This window comes from Eptesicus fuscus, chromosome 13, assembly GCF_027574615.1.
Source record: "Eptesicus fuscus isolate TK198812 chromosome 13, DD_ASM_mEF_20220401, whole genome shotgun sequence".
Classification (NCBI taxonomy): Eukaryota; Metazoa; Chordata; class Mammalia; order Chiroptera; family Vespertilionidae; genus Eptesicus; species Eptesicus fuscus.
Window position 1 is genome coordinate 83530602 of NC_072485.1, and position 24344 is coordinate 83554945.

Here is a 24344-nt window from a genome sequence, read left to right on the forward strand (position 1 = left end):
ACCCCGAGACACCTGCCGTGACCCTGACACCCGCCGTGACCCCGAGACACCCGCCGTGACCCCCAGATACCCGCCCTGACCCCGAGACACCCGCTGTGACACTGACACCCGCCGTGACCCCCAGACACCCACTGTGACCCCGACACCTGCCCTGACCCCGCAGACCTGCCCTTAGACCGCGGGCGGGCGGGTGCCATCCTGGCCTCTCCTGTCACCGCCCGGCAGGAAGCTGGGGGACATGGCGCGCCCGCTCCGCCCAGAAACCGCACACCTGTGTCCTGCCGGTCAGGGCTCGGCCGCACAGGGAGGGCCTGGCCAGTTACCTGGGGAGAAAGGAAGTCATCAGGGTGGGCGGGCTCAGCGGCTGAGCATTGACCTATGAACCAGGAGGTCAGGGTTCAATTCCCAGTCAGGGCACAGGCCCGGGTCGCCAGCTTGATCCCCAGTTGGGGGCGTGCAGGAGGCGGCCAATCAATGATTTTCTCATCATTGATGTTTCCATCTCTCTCTCCCTCTCCCTTCCTCTCTGAAATCAATAAAAATATATTAAAGAAATAAAACCACCGTACCCAGCTTACAATGACTCAGCAAATATTTAATAACAACGTGATTACTAGTAACAGTTACCATTTTATATATATATATATATATATATTTTATTGATTTTTACAGGGAGGAAGGGAGAGGGATAGAGAGCTAGAAACGTCGATGAGAGAGAAACATCGACCAGCTGCCTCCTGCACACCCCCCACTGGGGATGTGCCCGCAACCAAGGTACATGCCCTTGACCGGAATCGAACCTGGGACCTTCCAGTCCGCAGGCCGACGCTCTATCCACTGAGCCAAACCGGTTTTGGCAACAGTTACCATTTAAGGAGCGCTTATTACCCATAAGGCACTTTTCTAAGCCCCTTGTATGGTTGACTCTTTGACTCCATTGCCATTATATTACTTTCCCCATTTTACAGATGAAGAAACTGTGCTGCATAGCAAGTTAGGTAGCTTGCTTATGGTCACACAGCAAGTCTGAACCAGACTTCTAACACAGGTGGCCTGACTGCACACCTGTACACGTATGTAGCGTGAGCTCAGTGTTTGGGGAATGAGTGAGAGATGGATGGGTGGGTGGAAGGGAGGGAGGGAGGGAGGCAAAGAGGGGGGGAAGAGTAGATGGGTGGATGGATGATGGATGAACGGATGGTTGGATGGATGGCTGGGTGCATGGATGAATGGTTGGTTGGATGGATGGTAGATGGATGGTTGGTAAGATGGCTGGGTGGATGGATGAACAGATGATGGATGGATGGATGGGTGGATAGATAAATGATGGATGGATGGATGGATGGATAAAGGATGGATGGATGGATGGATGGATGGATAAAGGATGGATGGATGGATGGATAAAGGATGAATAGATGGATGGATAGATAAATGATGGATGGATGGATGGATGGATGGATAAAGGATGGATGGATGGATGGATAAAGGATGGATGGATGGATGGTTGGATGGGTGGATGGTAGATGAATGGATGGTTGGATGGATGGGTGGGTGGTAGATGGGTGGCAGATGGATGGTAGAATAAACGATGGATGGATGCTGGTGAAAATAAGAACAGAAGTGGTACCTGTGGTCGAATCTGGCCTGGCCCCTGCCTCCCTGAGCAGCAGCACTGAGGGGCACGGATGTGGCCCGGCTGGACCAGGGCTGCACCCAGAGCTCAGGGCACCCGTGTGTGTGTGTGGAGGGGGGGGGCAGGCGCTGCAGTTACCGTCACAGTCGGGCCAGGAAGTCCTGGCGGTGGCAGACGACCCCAGCTGAGCCTCCCGCCCTCCCTCACGGCCGCTGTCCGGGTTGAAGTGCACGGAATCCCACAGCCTGAGACCTGGTCGGGCTGAGCTGGTGACTGTCCCTGGGGTCTGAGCTGCCCATGCACGTCACCTCCCCCCCCAAGCCCCACCCCCCAGCCCCAGGCGGGCCTGAGAGCCCAGCCCAGGTGAGGAGGGCGCTGCAAGGCCAGGAACCGCTCGGGGCTGAGTTAGCTCTTTACCGCCACCTGCCGGTTGGCTGCTAACAACGCCATTTCCGCATCTGCTTAGCGGAAGGGGCATCAGGATGGCTGTGGGCTGCGGGCTTCCTGGGAGGGGCAGCAAGGGTCACGGTTGCTGAAGGCCAGCGATGACACTGCCCTGGGAGCCCGCCAGCCGCCTGCTGGGCACCGTGTGGGGGCCCACTGCCGAGGAGCCCTAACTCCCTGGCTATAAACACGGTCGTTTTCCAGTCTCTGCGCCGCCAGGCCCCGCCTCACCCCTGCGCTGCCCACCGCGGCACGGACCCTGAGGGGGTGGCAAGGCCGGTCGCTGTGTGGTCTCTACAGAGTGGCACGAACCGCACAGGATGCGCCCTGAGCGGGGGTCCGGCCACGTGGCGGGAGCCAGGGCCCCGGCGCTGAGGCTGGGAGCGCCTGGAGGCGGGGGAGGCGGGTGGCGTTGGCCTCTCCGTCCGTCCTCCCACACGTGGGCACTCCCGCCTCCGGCTGTCCTGAGTGACGCTGCCATGAACTCGGGTGCAGGTGTCGGTTCCAGTCCCCCTTCCACTTTGGGGGGGTTCCCAGAAGCAGGATTGCGGGGTCATGTGGCAATTCCCTATAAGCCTGAGCCACCCCACACGGTTCCCCACGGCGGCTGCCCGACTCGCATTCCCACCAGCAGGGCACGGGCTCACTGCCCCACGTCCTTGCCAACCTGTTCTGTGTTTGAAAACAGCCACTCCCGCTGGGCGTGCGGGGGGCGGGGGGGACTCCCCGCGGTGCACAGAGGCTGCCAGCCGAGGCCGCCCTGGTCACACTGGCGTCTGTCACCCGCTCTGGCCGCGGGGTGGACGCAGGGAGCCTGGGGCCGGAGCTGCGGCAGGACGCGGGGAGAACAGGCCGTGAGAGCGCGGGATGCGGGGAGTGCCCTGTGAGCACCCGGACCTGCCGGCCTCGCCCAGACCGTGTCCGTCCCTTCCTGCCCCTTTATTGACGTCGGGGTGGGAAGGCAGCCGTGTGGAGCGGCTCCGCGCTGCGTGGATTCGGCCTCGCCGAGGCTCAGCCGGGCGTGGGCGCCGGGACGAGCGGTGGGTCCCGGAGCCGCCGTCAGAAGGACCTCTTGCTCACGGCGGAGGGACCCTTCTCGTTGTAGTCGTCGCTGGTGACCCACATGTCCTTGAAGGTGGAGAGCGAGCACAGCACGGAGCCGCCCACCCAGGCGCTGTACACGGAGCAGGGGCAGGTGGACACCTGGGGGGGCAGAGAGGGGAGGGCGGGGGGCGGGGTCAGAGGCCAGAGAGCGGGAGAAACCAGAATCAATCCTACTCTAAATTGGGGGCGCAAGCCCTGCCGGCGGGCTCAACGGTTGAGCGTCGACCTACAAACCAGGAGGTCACGGTTCGATTCCTGGTCGGGGCACAGGCCCGGGTTGGGGCTCCATCCCCGGTGTGGGGCGTGCAGGAGGCGGCCGGTCCATGATTCCCTCTCACATTCATGTTTCTCTCTCTCCCCCTCTCCCTTCCTCTCTGACATCAATACAAATATATTTAAAATAAAATAAAATAAATTGGGGGCACAAAATACCAATTCCTGAATGGACTTCTTCCCCCTGCGCCCCCCCCATTCAGATGTTGAACAGTCCACGTCCCCCTGCCCCTCGCTGCCTCCCTGCAACCTGGCCGTGGCCTTCGACGAGCGCCTGGCGCCGGGCTCACCCCACCCTCACTCTCCCCAACCCCCGCCTGCTCTGAGCCACCAGCACCCCTCTCCCGAATCACAGCATCGCTGCCACCAGCATCCACAGCCTGCCTCCTGTCCGGCACCTGCTGGGTGGGGCCTGCTGGGTGGGGCCCGCTGGGTGGGGCCCGCTGGGTGGGGCCCGCTGGGTGGGGCTCTGCTGGGTGGGGCCTGCTGGGTGGGGCTGCTGGGTGGGGCCTGCTGGGTGGGGCCCGCTGGGTGGGGCTCTGCTGGGTGGGGCTCTGCTGGGTGGGGCCCGCTGGGTGGGGCTCTGCTGGGTGGGGCCCCGCTGGGTGGGGCCCCGCTGGGTGGGGCTCTGCTGGGTGGGCCCGCTGGGTGGGGCTCTGCTGGGTGGGGCCCGCTGGGTGGGGCTCTGCTGGGTGGGGCCCGCTGGGTGGGGCCTGCTGGGTGGGGCCTGCTGGGTGGGGCTCTGCTGGGTGGGGCTGCTGGGTGGGGCCCGCTGGGTGGGGCCTGCTGGGTGGGGCCCGCTGGGTGGGGCCCCGCTGGGTGGGGCCCGCTGGGTGGGGCTCTGCTGGGTCTGGCATTGCTCTGCTCAGCAGGGTCCCACGGTCTCTGGGGGGAGGCGGGGGGGGGGGGGCGCCTTCCCTGGCTTTTCTGAGCTCCTCTGCCTCCCGAGCTCTCAGCCCGCCAGCCCCTCCCAGCGCCCTCCAGACAGCAGCCTCTGGGCCGCCGCAGGCGCGGTTCCCTCTGCCCCGTGTGGTTCCCGCCACCCCCACGGCTCCCCTCTCCTGCAGGCATTTCTCACCGGCACCTCCCAGGAGCCCCCACCCCTCCGTCCTCAGCTGCGTGTGGCCCTGTGACGCTGACGTCAGGGGTCAGGGGTCAGGGCACGTGGACTTGCTCTGTCCATCTGTCCCCCACTGGAAGGTGAGCTCAGGGGCGCCCCCCGTGCGCTGTGCCCCACGCGCCGGGCAAGCACCTGGCACCTCAGAGGCTCCGGAAATGCCTGCCCCACGCCCGGGGAAGCCCCGCGGCGGGCGGCGGGAGGACCTACCTTCACGTTGGTTGTAGGGGACACCAGGGCGGACAGCTCCCTCTGCATCCGGGCCCTCAGGCTGGGGGAGGAGCCGGTGCCTCCGGACAGCAGGACGTTCCGGAAGAGGGGTCTGTGGAGGTCGGGGCTGCAGGAGCTGATGCTGCGGAGGGCGATCATGTGGGCGCCAAGGCTGCTCCTCCCTGCGGGCGCAACCACACCCGACCAATCCAACTGCGGGCGCAACCACACCCGACCAATCCAACTGCGGGCGCAACCACACCCGACCAATCCAACTGCGGGCGCAACCACACCCGACCAATCCAACTGCGGGCGCAACCACACCTGACCAATCCAACTGTGGGCGCAACCACACCCGACCAATCCCACTGCGGGCGCAACCACACCCGACCAATCCAACTGCGGGCGCAACCACACCCGACCAATCCAACTGTGGGCGCAACCACACCCGACCAATCCAACCGTGGGCGCAACCACACTGACCAATCCAACTGCGGGCGCAACCACACCCGACCAATCCAACTGTGGGCGCAACCACACTGACCAATCCAACTGTGGGCGCAACCACACTGACCAATCCAACTGCGGGCGCAACCACACCCGACCAATCCAACTGCGGGCGCAACCACACCCGACCAATCCAACTGTGGGCGCAACCACACTGACCAATCCAACTGCGGGCGCAACCACACCCGACCAATCCAACTGCGGGCGCAACCACACTGACCAATCCAACTGCGGGCGCAACCACACCCGACCAATCCAACTGTGGGCGCAACCACACTGACCAATCCAACTGCGGGCGCAACCACACCCGACCAATCCAACTGTGGGCGCAACCACACTGACCAATCCAACTGTGGGCGCAACCACACTGACCAATCCAACTGCGGGCGCAACCACACCCGACCAATCCAACTGCGGGCGCAACCACACCCGACCAATCCAACTGTGGGCGCAACCACACTGACCAATCCAACTGCGGGCGCAACCACACCCGACCAATCCAACTGCGGGCGCAACCACACTGACCAATCCAACTGCGGGCGCAACCACACCCGACCAATCCAACTGCGGGCGCAACCACACCCGACCAATCCAACTGCGGGCGCAACCACACCTGACCAATCCAACTGCGGGCGCAACCACACCCGACCAATCCAACCGCGGGCGCAACCACACCCGACCAATCCAACAGCGGGCGCAACCACACCCGACCAATCCAACTGCGGGCGCAACCACACCTGACCAATCCCACTGCGGGCGCAACCACACCCGACCAATCCAACTGCGGGCGCAACCACACCCGACCAATCCCACTGCGGGCGCAACCACACCCGACCAATCCCACTGCGGGCGCAACCACACTGACCAATCCCACTGCGGGCGCAACCACACCCGACCAATCGAACTGTGGGCGCAACCACACCCGACCAATCCAACTGCGGGCGCAACCACACCCGACCAATCCAACTGCGGGCGCAACCACACCCGACCAATCGAACTGTGGGCGCAACCACACCCGACCAATCCAACTGCGGGCGCAACCACACCCGACCAATCCAACTGCGGGCGCAACCACACCCGACCAATCCAACTGCGGGCGCAACCACACCTGACCAATCCAACTGCGGGCGCAACCACACCCGACCAATCCAACTGCGGGCGCAACCACACCCGACCAATCCAACTGCGGGCGCAACCACACCCGACCAATCCAACTGCGGGCGCAACCACACCCGACCAATCCAACTGCGGGCGCAACCACACCCGACCAATCCAACTGCGGGCGCAACCACACCCGACCAATCCAACTGCACCGTGGGCGCAACCACACCCGACCAATCCAACTGCGGGCGCAACCACACCCGACCAATCCAACTGCGGGCGCAACCACACCCGACCAATCCAACTGCGGGCGCAACCACACCCGACCAATCCAACTGCGGGCGCAACCACACCCGACCAATCCAACTGCGGGCGCAACCACACCCGACCAATCCAACTGCGGGCGCAACCACACCCGACCAATCCAACTGCGGGCGCAACCACACCCGACCAATCCAACTGCGGGCGCAACCACACCCGACCAATCCAACTGCGGGCGCAACCACACCTGACCAATCCAACTGCGGGCGCAACCACACCCGACCAATCCAACTGCGGGCGCAACCACACCCGACCAATCCAACCGCGGGCGCAACCACACCCGACCAATCCAACTGCGGGCGCAACCACACCTGACCAATCCAACTGCGGGCGCAACCACACCCGACCAATCCAACTGTGGGCGCAACCACACCCGACCAATCCAACTGCGGGCGCAACCACACCCGACCAATCCAACTGCACCGTGGGCGCAACCACACCTGACCAATCCAACTGCGGGCGCAACCACACCTGACCAATCCAACTGCGGGCGCAACCACACCCGACCAATCCAACTGCGGGCGCAACCACACCCGACCAATCCAACTGCGGGCGCAACCACACCCGACCAATCCAACTGCGGGCGCAACCACACCCGACCAATCCAACTGCGGGCGCAACCACACCCGACCAATCCAACTGCGGGCGCAACCACACCCGACCAATCCAACTGCGGGCGCAACCACACCCGACCAATCCAACTGCGGGCGCAACCACACCTGACCAATCCAACTGCGGGCGCAACCACACCCGACCAATCCAACTGTGGGCGCAACCACACCTGACCAATCCAACTGCGGGAGCAACCACACCCGACCAATCCCACTGCGGGCGCAACCACACCTGACCAATCCAACTGCACCGTGGGTGCAACCACACCCGACCAATCCAACTGCGGGCGCAACCACACCCGACCAATCCAACTGCGGGCGCAACCACACCCGACCAATCCCACTGCGGGCGCAACCACACCCGACCAATCCAACTGCGGGCGCAACCACACCCGACCAATCCAACTGCGGGCGCAACCACACCCGACCAATCCAACTGCGGGCGCAACCACACCCGACCAATCGAACTGCACCGTGGGCGCAACCACACCCGACCAATCCAACTGCGGGCGCAACCACACCCGACCAATCCAACTGCGGGCGCAACCACACCCGACCAATCCAACTGCGGGCGCAACCACACCCGACCAATCCAACTGCGGGCGCAACCACACCCGACCAATCCCACTGCACCGTGGGCGCAACCACACCCGACCAATCCAACCGTGGGCGCAACCACACCCGACCAATCCAACTGCGGGCGCAACCACACCCGACCAATCCAACTGCGGGCGCAACCACACCCGACCAATCCAACTGCGGGCGCAACCACACCCGACCAATCCAACCGCGGGCGCAACCACACCCGACCAATCCAACCGTGGGCGCAACCACACCCGACCAATCCAACTGCGGGCGCAACCACACCTGACCAATCCAACTGCACCGTGGGGTCTCACACCTGACCAATCCAACTGCGGGCGCAACCACACCCGACCAATCCAACTGCGGGCGCAACCACACCTGACCAATCCAACTGCACCGTGGGGTCTCACACCTGACCAATCCAACTGCGGGCGCAACCACACCCGACCAATCCAACCGCGGGCGCAACCACACCCGACCAATCCAACTGCGGGCGCAACCACACCTGACCAATCCAACTGCACCGTGGGGTCTCACACCTGACCAATCCAACTGCACCGTGGGGTCCTCGGCTGCTGAGCGGGGTACGGGGGTGGGTTACAGGACACAACCCACAACCCACATAAAACCGTCAGCAAAGTGGCGGGCACACAGTAGGTGCCTAATAAGTGACAGCTGGCTCCAGAGGCACTTTTAAAATGGGGCCTAAACTCGCTATTACTTGTTACTCAAAGCACAACCCTCTCCAGCTGCCCCAGCTCCTTCTCCGGCACGGCGTCTGCATGTCCGTGTTCACCTGTCCCTGTCCGCCTGTCCACATCCACCTGTCCACATCCACCTGTCCACATCCACCTGTCCACGTCCACTGTCTGTGTCCACCAGTCCCTGTCCGCCTGTCCACGTGTCCGTGTCCACCTGTCCCTGTCCGCCTGTCCACCTGTCCACGTGTCCGCCTGTCCGTGTCCGCCTGTCGTGTCCGCCTGTCCGTGTCCACCCGTCTGTGTCCACCGGTCCATGTCTGCCTATCTGTGTCCACCTGTCCATGTCCACGTGTCCATGTCCGCCTGTCCACGTCCACATGTCCGTGTCCGCCTGTCCATGTCCCCTGGTCCATGTCTGCCTGTCCATGCCCACCTGACCACGTCCGCCCGTCCACGTCGCCCGTCGCTCAGCTGGGCCCTCCCCTGGCTCACCTATGAAATCCGGCTGGAAAAGCGCCTCCATGCAGAGGAACTGCTCCGGCCCGAACTCGATCTCCCGGCCGTCGGGCAGCTGGTGCTTCTGCACCAGGGCCACCGAGAGGGCTGCCGCCTTCTCCTTGTCAAAGTCCAAAGCCACGTAGCAGCATTTCTCTTTCATGTCCCGGATGTACTCCCGGTCGCCTGGGGAGGAGGGAGAGCCCCGCGGGAGGAGGGAAGAAGGTGAGGCGGCTCACCAACTCGGCTCGCTCCCCGCGGCAGGGACGCTATTTCTACTTTGGTCTCGGATCCCAGCCCCTCTTGGTGGATGCGTGCTGGGGCCTGGGTTCGTGGACTAGAAAGCAGAATAGTGATGCCTGGACGAGGCTGCACACATGCCCGGCCGGCGTGGCTCAGGGGCTGAGCATCGACCTATGAACCAGGAGGTCATGGTTCCATTCCCAGTCAGGGCACAGGCCCGGGGTTGTGGGCTGAAGCCCCAGTGTGGGGCGTGCAGGAGGCAGCCGATGATTCCCTCTCATCATTGATGTTTCTCTCTCCCCCTCTCCCTTCCTCTCTGACGTCAGTATACATGTATATAACATGCTTTTTTTAAAGAAAACTTTTTGAGGGTTAACCCTCACCTGAGGACATTTTCCCATTGATCTTTTAGAGAGAGTGGAGGAGAGAGGGAAAGACAGAAATTTCAATGTGAAAGAAACACATCGATGGGTTGCCTCCTGCACGAGCCCCAGCCAGGGCCCGGGCTGGGGAGGAACCTGCAACCATGGTACATGCCCTTGACAGGAATCGAACCCAGGACCCTTTGGCCCACAGGCCTATGCTCTATCCCCTGAGCCAAACTGGCTAGGGCAATGTGTGTGTGTATGTATATGTATGTATATTTATTTCAGAAAGGAAAGGAGAGGGGAAGAGAGATAGAAACATCAATGATGAGGGAGAATCATTGATAGGTTTCCTCCTGCACATCCCCTACTGGGGATCGAGCCTGCAACCGGCCATGTGCCCTTAACCAGAATCGAACCCGAGACCCTTCAGTCTGCAGGCCCACGCTCTATTCACGGAGACAAACCAGCTTGGGCAAAAAATATGTATTTTTTAAAAAGGTAAAAGCCCTAGTTGATTGGGCTCAGTGGATAGAGCTTTGGCCCATGGACTGAAGGGTCCTGGGTTCGATTCTGTTCCAGGGCATGTACCTCAGTTGCAGGCTCGATCCTTGGCCCTAGTCCAAGGATGTGGAAGTCACTCAACCCTCTTAAGCCTCTTCCTCTGCAATAGAGATCATTGTTCCCCCTTGTGGCATGAGCAATGCGAGAATGTATGTAAGACGCTCACTCAACCCAGTACCTGCACAGGACAAGTACTCTGTAACCCTTAAATCATCATAAGGGTCAGCACCATTATCATCATCACATCACCATCATCATCACCACCAAAATCACCATCATCACCACCATCATCACCACCGTTATCATCACATCACCATCATCATCACCACCATTATCATCATCATCACCACCATCATCACCATCATCACCATCATCATCACCATCATCACCATCACATCATCACCACCATCATCACCACCAAAATCATCATCATCACCACCATCATCACCATTATCATCATCATCATCACCATCATCACCACCATCATCATCATCATCACCATCATCACCATCATCACCATCATCACCACCATCACTGTCATCATCATCACCATCATCACCATCATCATCACCATCATCACCATCACCACCATCACCACCATCATCACCACTATCATCATCATCATCACCACCATTATCATCATCATCACCACCATCATCACCATCATCATCATCACCACCATCACCACCATCATTATCTCCACCATCACCACCATCATCACCACTATCACCATCACCATCATCATCACCACCACCATCACCATCACCACCATCATCACCATCATCACCATCATCACCATCATCATCACCACCATCATCACCATCACCACCATCACCACCACACCATCACCACCATCACCATCATCACCCCATCATCACCACCATCATCGCCATCATCATCACATCACCACCATCATCACCATCATTATCATCATCACCACCATCATCACCTCCATCACCACCATCATCACCACCATCACCATCACCATCACCATCATCACCCCATCATCACCACCATTATCACCACCATCATCACATCATGATCACCACCATCACCACCATTATCACCACCATCACCACCATCATCATCACCACCATCACCACCACCATCACCACCATCATCATCACCATCATCACATCATGATCACCACCATCACCACCATCATCACCACCATCACCATCACCACCATCACCACCACCATCACCATCATCACCACCATCATCACCATCATCACCACCATCACCATCACCACCATCATCACCATCATCACCATCATCACCCCATCATCACCACCATCATCACCACCTTCACCACCATCATCATCACCACCATCATCACCACCATCACCATCATCACCATTATCACCATCATCACCACCATCATCACCACCATCACCATCATCACCATCATCACCACCATCACCACCATCATCACCATCATCACCATCATCACCTTCACCATCATCACCACCAGCATCACCACCATCACCATCACCATCATCACGACCATCATCACCATCATCATCACCATCATCACCTTCACCATCATCACCACCATCATCACCATCATCATCACCATCATCACCACCATCACCATCACCATCACCTTCACCATCATCATCACCATCATCACCACCATCACCATCATCATCACCACCATCACCTTCACCATCATCATCACCATCATCACCATCACATCACCATCATCATCACCACCATCACCTTCACCATCATCACCACCATCACCACCACCATCACCTTCACCATCACCACCATCATCATCTCCACCATGACTGTCATCGTCGATCAGCCAGCTGTCCCTGGACAGAGATGGTTGTTTCTGGAACTCGGATGATGGGTAAGCAGCCTTCGCTTCAGAACCGCGGGCTGAGGGCTGAACGAGCCACAAAGGGTGTCACCGCGGGGGCTGGGGTATCGGCCCGCCATCCGCTCCCTACCTGTGCCGAGCAGCGAGTTCCCCCTTCTGGACAGCAGCTGCATGAGGTACAGGGTTATGTCCTGGCCCGCCACGTCCATCTGCATGGTGGACAGGTGCAGCGGACAGCCCTCAATGATGGGCACGAAGTGTGTCATTCCTTCTCCACATTCGATGGTGGTTCCTACGCAAGAGAGCACACGGCATCGCCATGTGGGGGCGCGGCACCCCTCTCCAACCATCAGGTCGGTGGGAAGAGATGGCGAGGGGCGGAGGCTGGGAAAGGGCTGGGGGCACGTATTCTTTTCTTGCACGATTTGCAGGGAGGTGTGGGCAGCGGAGGGCGGGGGTGGGGGGGCTCCAGGGGCTCCCGGGGCCGCTCACCCGAGGTCAGGCCGGAGGAGAAGAGAGACAGGACCCCTTGGTTGACTATGTACAGGGCTGGCACGCTGAAGGTCTCGAACAGGACCTGTGGGGGATCGGGCGGCGCTGCAGCCAGGCCGGGGCGGGCCACCTTCTCTGCCCTGGCTCCCCGGAGAGATGCAGACGGGGGGTCAGGAGCAGGGCCTCGGCACCCCGCCCGCCCGGGACTGTTTTCCAGTCTAACTGGGCTCACACCCTCCCGGGTGCCCCGCGGGGCGCGGAGGCCTCTCCTGGTTTATCGCGAAGGACGATGCTGAGCCGCTGCCTCAGCAGAGCCGCTGTCCCTGCTGCTCTTGGGGGGCGGGGGGCGCTGGCCAACATCCCCCAAAGCCCCACAGGAGACTCGGGGCGACTCACTCGCTTCCTAAGGACAGTAACGACAAAAGCAAAAGCCGCGCCCCGGGTGCCGGCTCCGTGGGTTGGAGCCTGGCCCTGCGCGCCCAGAGGCTGTGGGTTCGATTCCCGGTCAGGGCGCGTGCGAGGTGGCGGTTTGCTCCCTGGTCTGCGGGAGGCAGCCTGTGGGTGTTCCTCCCTCATCAATGCTTCTCTCTCCCTCCCTCTCTAACAGCAATAAAAACATACCCTTGGTTGAGGATTTTAAAAAAGCTGACAGCCGTGTGTTAACTGCACACCAGACGCTCAGTCCCGAGGGGCGTGGTCAGGAGAAGGTGCTGACTGTGCACAGGCGGGAGGGACGGGGCGGGAGGGACGGGGAGGACGGACGGATGGACAGGGAGACACTGCTGAGGGGGCGCCAGGGTGCGGGGCCAGGCGGGGACCCGGCTGCTTCACCAGCGCATCCAAGTCCTCACGGGAGAAGCTGAGGGAGTGACTGGCACGCGGGCACCAGCAGCCCCCACAGCGCCCCCCCCCCCCCGCCTTCCTGCCCAGCCCGCCCCGGCCCCTCACCTGGGCCGTCCTCTCCTTGCTGGCCTTGGAGTTGGAGGGCGGCTCTGTGAGCAGCATGGGGTGCTGCTCCGGGGCCACGCGGAGCACCTGGTAGAAGGAGTGGTGCCAGATCTGGGGGGACAGTGAGGGCGCCGTGAGCGCAGGCCCCGCCTGCGGGCCGACCGGCACCTCCTGTGGACGTGGCCCTGACGGGACGGGGAGCACGCGCCCGGGCAGAGGGCCTCGTGGTCTCCCTGGAGGGCGGTCCCGGCCCTGAGGCCACGGGGAGCCCGGGATTGGGGTGTCACCTGAGCACCCGCAGAGTCCCCACCCACCGCCCACGGGTGGCGGGCAGGTGCTGGGCCTCACGCGCCCGTCTCCTGTCTGCAGGCGGCAGGCGCTCCCTCCTGGGAGGGGCGGGGGGCACCATGATGTCCGTGGGCCTGTCTGTTCGTGTCCTGCAGCCACATAACCAAGCCCACAGGAGGTACGGCTCCCCGCCCGCCCGCAGGCTGGAGGCCGAGGCCCAGGTGCGGCTCCCCGCCCGCCCGCAGGCTGGAGGCCGAGGCCCAGGTGCGGCGGGGCCGGGAGCGGAGACGCCAGGGAGCAGGGTGCCCGGGACCTCCCTCTGGCGCCGAGCCGTGGGCGGAGCCCACCTTCTCCATGTGGTCCCAGTTGGTGACCTCGGCCCGCGACATGGGGTACACCAGGTTGAGTTTCTCTCGCTGCTTCTGAACCTCGTCGCCGATGAACCAGACCTTCTTGTCCAGCCCCACCAGGTCCTGGAAGGCGGGACCGGCGTCGGAGGGCTACCTGCGCCAGCCTGCGCGACCGCTGTACGGCTGGCTCTGTGGCCTCGCAAGCCTGCACCCCATTTCAAAATGCCCCTGAGAGGTGTCAGCCAGTGACCCCAGGGGCGGGGCCGCCGGGGCCACTGCTTGGACGCGGGTCCTGACCACGTCTGGGGGGAACCGCGAGGAAGTGGGGAGGGGCGAAGGGGCCGTGTGGGGGGCAGGCACCGGCTTCCACATGCGCTTCGGGGCGTCGGCGGGGGAGGGCCTGCCGTCTGCCCTTTGAGGAGGAGGAACCCAGCCTCTTGCAGACCCGCCTTCGGGGTCACTCCGGGGGTGCCAGGGGTCCCTGTGGGACCTGTGCTGCCAGCGTGGCCCTGGCTCTGGGGGTCAGGGGTGACCTACGCCACAGACCTGCTGAAGCAGAGAGCATGGGGACCGGCCCCCGCCTCCGCCCTCACTGCCCCTGCTGCCCTCGGCCCCACCTGCTCAGAGGGCTCCGCGGGAGGGACGGCCCAGCTCCCAGCCCCCAGTGCCCAGCCCAGCCCTAGCACCCAGCACCCAGCGCCCAGCCCCAGCACCCAGCACCCAGTGGCCAGTGCCCAGCGCCCAGCACCCAGCACCCAGCGCCCAGCCCCAGCACCCAGCCCCCAGTGGCCAGTGCCCAGCGCCCAGCACCCAGCGCCCAGCCCCCAGTGCCCAGCACCCAGCCCCAGCACCCAGTACCCAGTGCCCAGCACCCAGCACCCAGCACCCAGCCCAGTGCCCAGCACCCAGCACCCAGCCCCCAGTGGCCAGTGCCCAGCGCCCAGCACCCAGCGCCCAGTGCCCAGCACCCAGCACCCAGCACCCAGCACCCAGCACCCAGTGCCCAGCGCCCAGCCCCAGCACCCAGTACCCAGTGCCCAGCACCCAGCACCCAGCACCCAGCCCCCAGTGCCCAGCACCCAGCACCCAGCCCCCAGTGCCCAGCGCCCAGCCCCAGCACCCAGTACCCAGCGCCCAGCACCCAGCACCCAGCCCCCAGCGCCCAGCGAGGACGCCTGCTGTCACTCACGTCGTCGTCGTGGCGGAGCTTCCCGAGGACGGTGGGGAAGACGGCCAGGGGCCCCTCTGCCCCCGCGAAGCCCACCTTGCTGGAGCCGGAGCCGAAGTCGCAGATGAGGGGCACGCTCATGGCGTCCTGGGGCCCCGACAGGGCTGCGGGGAGACGGGACGGGCGTCCGTGCCCCGTGAGGCCTCCACCCGCCACCGATCTGCCAGCGCGGCCTCGGGCTCTGAGCTCGCGGGCGGCTGCGCGTGGCCGGGCGGCTGGCTCCCCACCCCCGGGGCCGGGCCTGCGGGGCGGATCCCCCGCCGGCTGCCGAGGGCCATTGGCTGGGAAGGGGCACCTTTCTGGGGGCCACTGGCAAGGGCCAGGCCCACGGTGAGCTCCGGAGCTAACACGTCTGCCCCCGCTCCCCGCTCCTGGCGGGCCGGGGCCTGCTCCCCGGGCTCCTCTGAAGCAGCCCCTCGCTCTCCTGCTCGCTGACAGGTCTGGGAAGGCCCCAGCAGGCCCGGCCGGCACAGCCCGCCCCCCTCCCCCCTCCAGTACCGCCTCCCGGGCCGGCGCTGGCCGCCTGCCCCTTGGACACAGACCCTCCCCTCCCCCCTTCCAGTCTCCGTTCCGTGGCTGCGCAAGTTCAGGAAACACGACAAAACCACAGAGAACAGGGTTGTGACCGCCCATGGCCCTGCCCCTGCGGCTGCCAGTCATATGTATTTATCCTATTCTAGAGGCCGGTACACGAAATTCGTGCACGGAGGGGGGGGTGTCCCTTAGCCCAGCCTGCACCCTCTCCAATCTGGGACCCCTTGAGGGATGTCCGACTGCCCGTTTAGGCCCGATCCCGATAGCCATCGGACATCCCTCTCACAATCCAGGACTGCTGGCTCCCAACTGCTCGCCTGCCTGCCTTCCTGATTGCCCCTAACTGCTTCTGCCTGCCAGCCTGATCACCCCCTAATCACTCCCCTGCCAGCCTGATTGCCCCCAACTTTCCTCCTCTGCCAGCCTGATCACCCCATAACCACTCCCCTGCCAGCCTGATTGATGCCTAACTGCTCCCCTGCCAGCCTGTTTGCCTCCAACTTCCCTCCTCTGCCGGCCCGGTCACCCCTAACTGCCCTCCCCTGCAGGGTTGATCACCTCCAACTGCCCTCCCCTGCTGGCCATCTTGTGGTGGCCATCTTGTGTCCACATGGGGGCAGGATCTTTGACCACATGGGGGAAGCCATATTGTGTGTTGGAGTGATGGTCAATCTGCATATTTCTCTTTTATTAGATCCTACCTAATAATAGTCAAATATGCAAATTGACCACACCTTCGCTATGCCCAAGCCACGCCCACCAGCCAAGCCACACCCACCAGCCAATCAGGACGAGCATGCAAATTACCCCAACCAAGATGGTGGCTAATTTGCATATCAAGACAGCGTAGAAAGAAGCCAAGAGCTGCAGAAGGGAGCAAAGCTGCGGAGAAGCAAGCAAGCCGGGGGGGGGGGGGGGGGCGGGAGGAGAAGGGAGGAGCGGGGGTGGGGCCGGGGGAGAAGGAAGGAGAGCAGGCGGGGCAGGGTATAGTGCAGCAGGAAACCCTATTGCAGGATTTTTCCTGCAACGGGAACGCTAGTAGGATAATAAAAGGCTAATATGCAAATTGACCGAATGGCAGAACAACTGGTCACTATGACACACACTGACCACCAGGGGCGACGCTCAACGCAGGAGCTGCCCCCTGTGGTCAGTGCACTCCCACAGGGGGAGCGCCGCTCAGCCAGAAGCCGGGCTCACGGCTGGCGAGTGCAGCGGCAGTGGCGGGAGCCTCTCCTGCCTCCGCGGCAGCACTAAGGACGTCTGACTGCCGGTGGGAGGCGGCCTAAGCCGTCAGTCAGACCTCCCCCGAGGGCTCCCGGACTGCGAGAGGGCACAGGCTGGGCTGAGGGACCCCCCACCCCCACCCCCTGAGTTCACGAATTTCATGCACCGGGCCTCAGTCTAATACATTTGTATTATCTCAGAGAGGAAGGGAGGGCGAGAGAGAGAAACACCAACGAGGAGAGAGAATCACTGATCGGCTGCCTCCTGCACACCCCACACTGGGGATCGAGCCTGCACCCCGGGCCTGTGCCCTGACCGGAACCGAACCCTGACCTCCTGGTTCATAGGTCAACGCTCAACCGCTGAGCCAGCCAGCGGAGCTCCCCGTTACATTTGAGTTGGCTTTAACCTGTCTAGGAATCATTTTAAAAAGGAATTTTGCTCAAAGAAGGAACCCATCCTCTGTAACCAAAGCTGTCTCCTGACCCGTGTTTGCTTTGGAAGCGATTTTCATTCCTTTTCAGGTGGAGGAAGACCCAGGTTCCCCTCCAGGTCCCGCTGACACCGACGCCATTGTGACCGCGGGGGGCGCCCTCCGGACCTTCATACAGCACAGCCTGTGCCCCTGCCCAGCCCCGCGCCCCGCGCCCCCTGCCCATCCCCGCGCCCAGCCCCGCGCCCCATCCCCGCGCCCCATCCCCGCGCCCCAGCCCCGCGCCCCATCCCCGCGCCCCCTGCCCAGCCCCGCGCCCCGCGCCCCATGCCCATCCCCGCGCCCAGCCCCGCGCCCCATCCCCGCGCCCCGCACCCCATCCCCGCGCCCCGCGCCCCCTGCCCATCCCCGCGCCCCGCGCCCCCTGCCCAGCCCCGCACCCCAGCCCCGCGCCCCCTGCCCAGCCCCGCGCCCCATCCCCGCGCCCCGGCAGCCGCGCCCCCTCGCACCGTGAGCTCTGCCCATGGCCGGGGCCAGCGGGGAGTTCCTGGTCGCTAAGCACTTGGTGGTCGGGCACCAGGACATGGTCTCTTCCTGGGAAAACGTGCTTTAAGGAAGATTCTGGAAGCTTTCCAGACCCTGGACACACCGAGGCCGAAGCAGAGCCGCTGAGAACCGCCCCGCCCGCCCCGGCCGCCCCGCACCTGCCGCCCCGCCCGCCACGGGGCAGGCCGCCGCCGGAAGTCCCGGGACTCTGTCCAGAGGCGCCGGCCCCGCCCGAGTCCCAGGCCCCCCGCCCCCCGCCCCCCGCCCCCACCCAACAATCGCCTGTGTGCTGTAACAGGGGCGCCCGCCCGCTCCCCCTGCCCGCTCCCCGCGGGGGCACCGGACCCCAGCCCCGCCAGCGCCCGGCCTCCCCGGGGAGCGGGCTCCGCGGGCTAAGACCGTGGGCAGAAGCGCCCAGGCGTCCATCCGGGACCGGCGGGGGCGGGAGAGGGAGCGGCCCCCTGGGGGGCGGGGCGGGGCGCCCCGCGCTGGAGGGAAAGCGGGGTGCGCCAGGTGTGGGCAGGAGGGGCGCTAGCAGGGACCCCCCACGCCATGGCCACAAACCCTTCAGAATGCCGCCTGGATGCCGACCGTCACCCCGGGACCAGGCCCAGCTGGGGGACCCCCCCCCCCCCAGGTCGCTGTGCAATGACGACTCAGACCGAACTTGGGTGGTTGTTGGGCTGTGTTTGCTGTTCACCGTCACCTGAGCGTGTTTTTCTATGGATTCTTCCACAGAATCCCGGCTTCTGTCAGGGCTGTAGTTCTCCATCTGTAACCCAGACCACCATTCCGTAACCCAGAGTCCAGGTGAGGGACCAGACCGCCCCCCGGGGCCAGACATCCCTCCCTGGACAGAACGACCCTCCCAGAACCCAGACCTCTATTCGGGGCTCAGACCTACATCAGGGTCCCAGGCCACAAACACCAAATCCAGTGTTCTATTCGGGGACTAGATCTCAATTTGTAACCCAGACCACTATTCCGTAACCCAGAGTCCAGGTGAGGGACCAGACCGCCTCCCGGGGCCCAGTCCTCCCTCCCTGGTCCAATTGCCCTCCCAGGACCCAGATCTCCACCAGGATCACAGACCTACATCCGGGTCCAAGGCAACAACACTGAACACTGTGTTGTATCAGGGTACTAGTTCTCCATGTGCAACCTAGACCACTACTGCATATCCTAGATGGCCAGGCGAGGGACCAGACCAGTCCCCGGGGCCCAGACCTTAATTCGGGGCAAAGACGTCCATACGGGTCGCAGACCGAGAGGATTATCCCTGGGCCCTGTCCTCAGACAGAGAATCCAGTCTTGTATCAGGGGTGTAGTTCTCCATGTGTAACCCAGACCATCATTCCGTAACCCAGATGACCACATGAGGTACCAGAATTCCCCCCGGGGCCCAGACCTCCCTTTCTGGCCGAACTGCCCTCCCAAGACTCAGACTCCATACGAGGCTCAGACCTACATCCGGGTCCCAGACCATCATGGCGACTCAAAGAAGATTTACGCCATTGTGACTGCGGGGGGCGCCCTCCGGACCTTCATACAGCACAGCCTCAAACACAGGATCCAGTCTGGTATCAGGGTTGTAGTTCTCCATCTGTAACCCAGACCGCCATTCCATAACCCAGATGTCCAGGTGTGGCACCAGACGGTCCCCCGAGCACAAACCTCCCTCCCTGGTCCTAAATGCCCTCCCAGGACCCAGACCTCCATCCGCGGCTCAAACCTACATCCAGGTCCCAGACCTTTATGGCAAGGAGCAGATTCCCATTCCGGGGACCCAAACTACACCCCAGTACCTATTCCTTTATTGGAGTCTAAATGTCCAGGCTAGTCCTGACCACCATTTCATCATCCCGAGGTCCTGCCCTTGACCCAAACCACCCACCTGGGCCCATAGCGCCCCCTAGTGACCATACCTCTCTCCCAACACCGAGACACAAGTCCAAGTCCAAGACCTTCATGGTGGGGCCGAGAAGGCCAACCCGGGACCCAGGCCTCATACACAGAATCCAGTCTTGTATCAGGGACTGGATCACCATCCGTAACTTAGACCACCATTGTATAACTCAGATGTCCAGCTGAGGTACCAGACCTCCCCGCAGCATCCAGACATCCCTCCTTGGCCCGGAAGACCCTTCCATAATCCAGACCTATATCCGGGGCTCAGAACAACTACATTCGGGTCACAGGCCACACACACAGAATCCATAGCTGTATCAGCGGACCAGACCACTATTCCATAACCCAGATGTCCAGGTGAGGTACCAGACCGCCCCCGGGGGCTCAGAGCTCCCTCCCGGGCCCGAACTGCCCTCCCAGGACACAGACCGCCATTCGGGGCTCAGACCTCCATCCGGGTCCCAGAACTTTATGACGAGGTCCAGATGGCAATTCTGGGACCAGACTAGAACTCGGTGATTATTCCTTTATTGGAGTCTAAATGTCCAGGTTAGTCCTGACCACCATTTGATTATCCCGAGTTCCTGCCCTTCACCCAAACCACCAACCAGGGCCCATAGCGCCCCCTAGTGACCACAGTTCTCTCCCAGCACCCAGACCTACATCCGGGTCCCAGACCATCATGGTGGTGCAGCTCAGGCCAACACGGGGCCCAGCACACAAACACCAAATCCAGTTTTGTATCAGGGGACCAGACCACTATTCCATAACCCAGATGTCCAGGTGAGGTACCAGACCGCCCCCGGGGCTCAGACCTCCCTTCCGGGCCTGAACTGCCCTCCCAGGACACAGACCTCCAATCCGGGCTCAGACCTACATCCGGGTCCCAGACCATCATGGCGGACCAAGAAGATTAACCCGGGACCCAGGATTCAAAAACAGAATCCACTTGAACAGGAAGGGGTGTAGTTCTCCATCTGTAACCCAGACCACCATTCCATAGCCCAGATGTCCAGGTGAGGTTCCAGACCGGTCCCCGGGGCCCAGACCTCCATCCCTGGTCCAAATTGTCCTCCTAAAAACCAGACCTGCATTCGGATTCAGACGTACATCCGGGTCCCAGACCTTCACGGCGAGCACCAGAATGCCATTCTGTGGATCCAGACTAGAACCCAGTGCCTGTTCCTTTATTGGAGTCGAAATATCCAGGCTAGTCCTGACCACCATTGCATCATCCCGAGGTCCTGCCCTTGACCCAAACTACCCACCTGGGCCCATAGCGCCCCCTAGTGACCACACCTCTCTCCCATCACCCGACCTACATCCAGGACTCAGACCTACATCCAGGGCTCAGACCTACATCCGGGGCCCAGACATTCATGGTGGGGCTGTGAAGGCCAGCCCGGGACCCAGGCCTCAAACACAGAATCCAGTCTTGTATCAGGGACTGGATCACCATCCGTAACTTAGACCACCATTCCATAACCCAGATGTCCAGGTGAGGTACCAGACCTCCCCCCAGCGTCCCAGACAACTCTCCATAACCCAAATGACCTTCCCAGAATCCAGACCTCTCTCAGGGTCTCAGATCTACATTCGGGTTCCATGTCACAAATGCTAACTCCATTGTTGTATCAAGGGACCAGACCACTATTCCATAACCCCGATGTCCAGGTGAGGTACCAGACTGCCCCCCGGGGCTCAGACCTCCCTCCTCGGCCCGAACTGCCCTCCCAGAAACCAGACCTCTATTCCGGGCTCAGACCTACATCCGGGTCCCAGACCATCATGGCGGGCTGAGAAGATTAAACCGGGACCCAGGACTCAGAAACACAATCCAGTCTGGTATCAGGGGTGTAGTTCTCCATCTGTAACCCAGACCACCATTCCATAGCCCAGACATCCAGGTGAGGTACCAGACCGGTCCCCGGGGCCCAGACCTCCCTCCCTGGTCCAATTGCCCTCCCATAAACCAGACCTGCATTCGGGTTCAGACGTACATCCGGGTCCCAGACCAGAAGGTCAATCCAGGGTCCAAGATTAGAACCCAGTGCCTATTCCTTTATTGGAGTCTAAATATCCAGACTAGTCCTGACCACCATTGCATCATCCAGAGGTCCAGCCCTTGACCCAAACCTCCCTCCTGGGGCCATAGCGGCCCCGAATGGCCACACTTCTCTCCCAGAAACCAGACCTCCATTCCGGGCTCAGACCTACATCTGGGCCCGAGACCATCATGGCGGGCCGAGAAGATAATTCTGGAGCCCAGGCCTCAAACACAGAGTCCAGTCTGGTATCAGGGGTGCAGTTCTCCATGTGTAACCCAGACCTCCATTCCATAACATGTGAGGTGCCAGACCTCCCGCCGGGGCCCAGAACTCCCTCTCTGGCCCGAACGACACTAACAGAACCCAGACCTCCATCAAGGGCTCAGACTGACATCCGGGTCCCAGACCATCATGGAGTGTCCAAGAAGATTATCCCGAGGCCGAGTCTTCAAACACAGAATCCAGTCTTGTATCAGGGGTGTAGTTCTCCATCTGTAACCCAGACCACCATTCCGTAACCCAGAGTCCAGGTGAGGTACCAGACCGGCCCCGGGGCCCAGTCCTCCCTCCCTGGTCCAATTGCCCTCCCAGGACTCAGACCTCCATCTGGGGCTCAGACCATATCCGGGTCCCAGATCTTTATGGCGAGGACCAGATTGCCATTCTGGGACCCAGACTAGAACCCAGTGCCTGTTCCTTTATTGGAGTCTAAATGCCCAGGCTAGTCCTGACCACCATTTCATTATCTAGAGGTCCTGCACTTGACCCAAACCTCCTACCTGGGCCCATAGTGCCTCCTAGTGACCACACCTTCCTCCCATCACCCAGACCTACATCCGGGTCTCAGACCTACATCTGGGTCACAGACCTTTTTGGAGGGGCTCAGAAGGCCAACCCGGGGCTCAGGCCACAAAAACCGAAAAGTGTTGTATCAGGGTACTCGATCTCCATGTGCAACCCAGACCTCTATTCCATATCCCAGATGTCCTGATGAGGTACCAGACCCCCCAGAGCCCTAACCTCCCTCCCTGGCCAAACTGCCTTCCCAGGACCATCCGGGGCTCAGACCTACATCCGGGTCCCAGACCTTTATGGCGATCACCAGAATGCCATTCCGGTCTCCCAGACTAGAAACCAGTGCCTATTCCTTTATTGGAGTCTAAATATCCAGGCTAGTCCTGACCACCATTTCATCATCCCGAGGTCCTGACCTTGACCCAAACCTCCCACCAGGGCGCATAGACCCCCTAGTGACCACACCTCCCTCCCAGCACCCAGACTTTCATCCTGGGCTCAGACCTACATCCGGGGCTCAGACCTACATCCGGATTCCAGACATTCATGGCGGGGCTGTGAAGGCCCACCCGGTACCCAGTCCTCAAACACAGAATCCAGTCTTGTATCAGGGACTGGATCACTATCCGTAACTTAGACCACCATTCCATAACCCAGATGTCCAGGGGAGGTACCAGACCTCCCCCCAGCGTCCCAGACAACTCTCCATAACCCAAATGACCTTCCCAGAATCCAGACCTCTCTCAGGGTCTCAGATCTACATTCGGGTTCCATGTCACAAATGCTAACTCCATTGTTGTATCAAGGGACCAGACCACTATTCCATAACCCCGATGTCCAGGTGAGGTACCAGACTGCCCCCCGGGGCTCAGACCTCCCTCCTCGGCCCGAACTGCACTCCCAGAAACCAGACCTCTATTCCGGGCTCAGACCTACATCCGGGTCCCAGACCATCATGGCGGGCTGAGAAGATTAAACTAGGACCCAGGACTCAGAAACACAATCCAGTCTGGTATCAGGGGTGTAGTTCTCCATCTGTAACCCAGAACACCATTCCATAGCCCAGATGTCCAGGTGAGGTACCAGACAGCCATCAGACGCCAAGACCTCCCTCTCTGGCCCAACTGACCTACCAGGACCAAGACCTCTATTCGGGGCTCACACCTACATCCGGGTCCCAGGCCATCATGGCGGGGCCGAGAAGAGTCTCCTGGGGCCCAGTCCTCAAACAGATAATCCAGCCTTGTATCAGGGGTGTAGTTCTCCATCTGTAACCCAGACCACCATTCCATAGCCCAGATGTCCAGGTGAGGTTCCAGACCGGTCCCCGGGGCCCAGACCTCCCTCCCTGGTCCAAATTGCCCTCCCAAAAACCAGACCTGCATTCGGATTCAGACGTACATCCGGGTCCCAGACCTTCACGGCGAGCACCAGAATGCCATTCCG

At 61.8% G+C, this 24344-nt stretch overlaps 1 protein-coding gene across 1 annotated transcript; it reads right to left on the minus strand.

Annotated features, from left to right (window-relative positions):
- Nucleotides 1-2997: 2997 nt before the first annotated feature.
- On the minus strand, nucleotides 2998-18344 carry LOC103302557 (actin). The gene is made up of 10 exons (XM_054725334.1): nucleotides 18306-18344; nucleotides 18111-18195; nucleotides 15369-15511; nucleotides 14177-14302; nucleotides 13542-13652; nucleotides 12594-12678; nucleotides 12232-12393; nucleotides 9100-9288; nucleotides 4782-4963; nucleotides 2998-3280 (listed from the first exon to the last, which is right to left on the minus strand). Exons 2-10 carry the CDS (start codon nucleotides 18184-18186, stop codon nucleotides 3137-3139), a joined length of 1218 nt encoding a protein of 405 aa, XP_054581309.1. The 5' UTR covers nucleotides 18187-18195; nucleotides 18306-18344; the 3' UTR covers nucleotides 2998-3136.
- Nucleotides 18345-24344: the final 6000 nt, after the last annotated feature.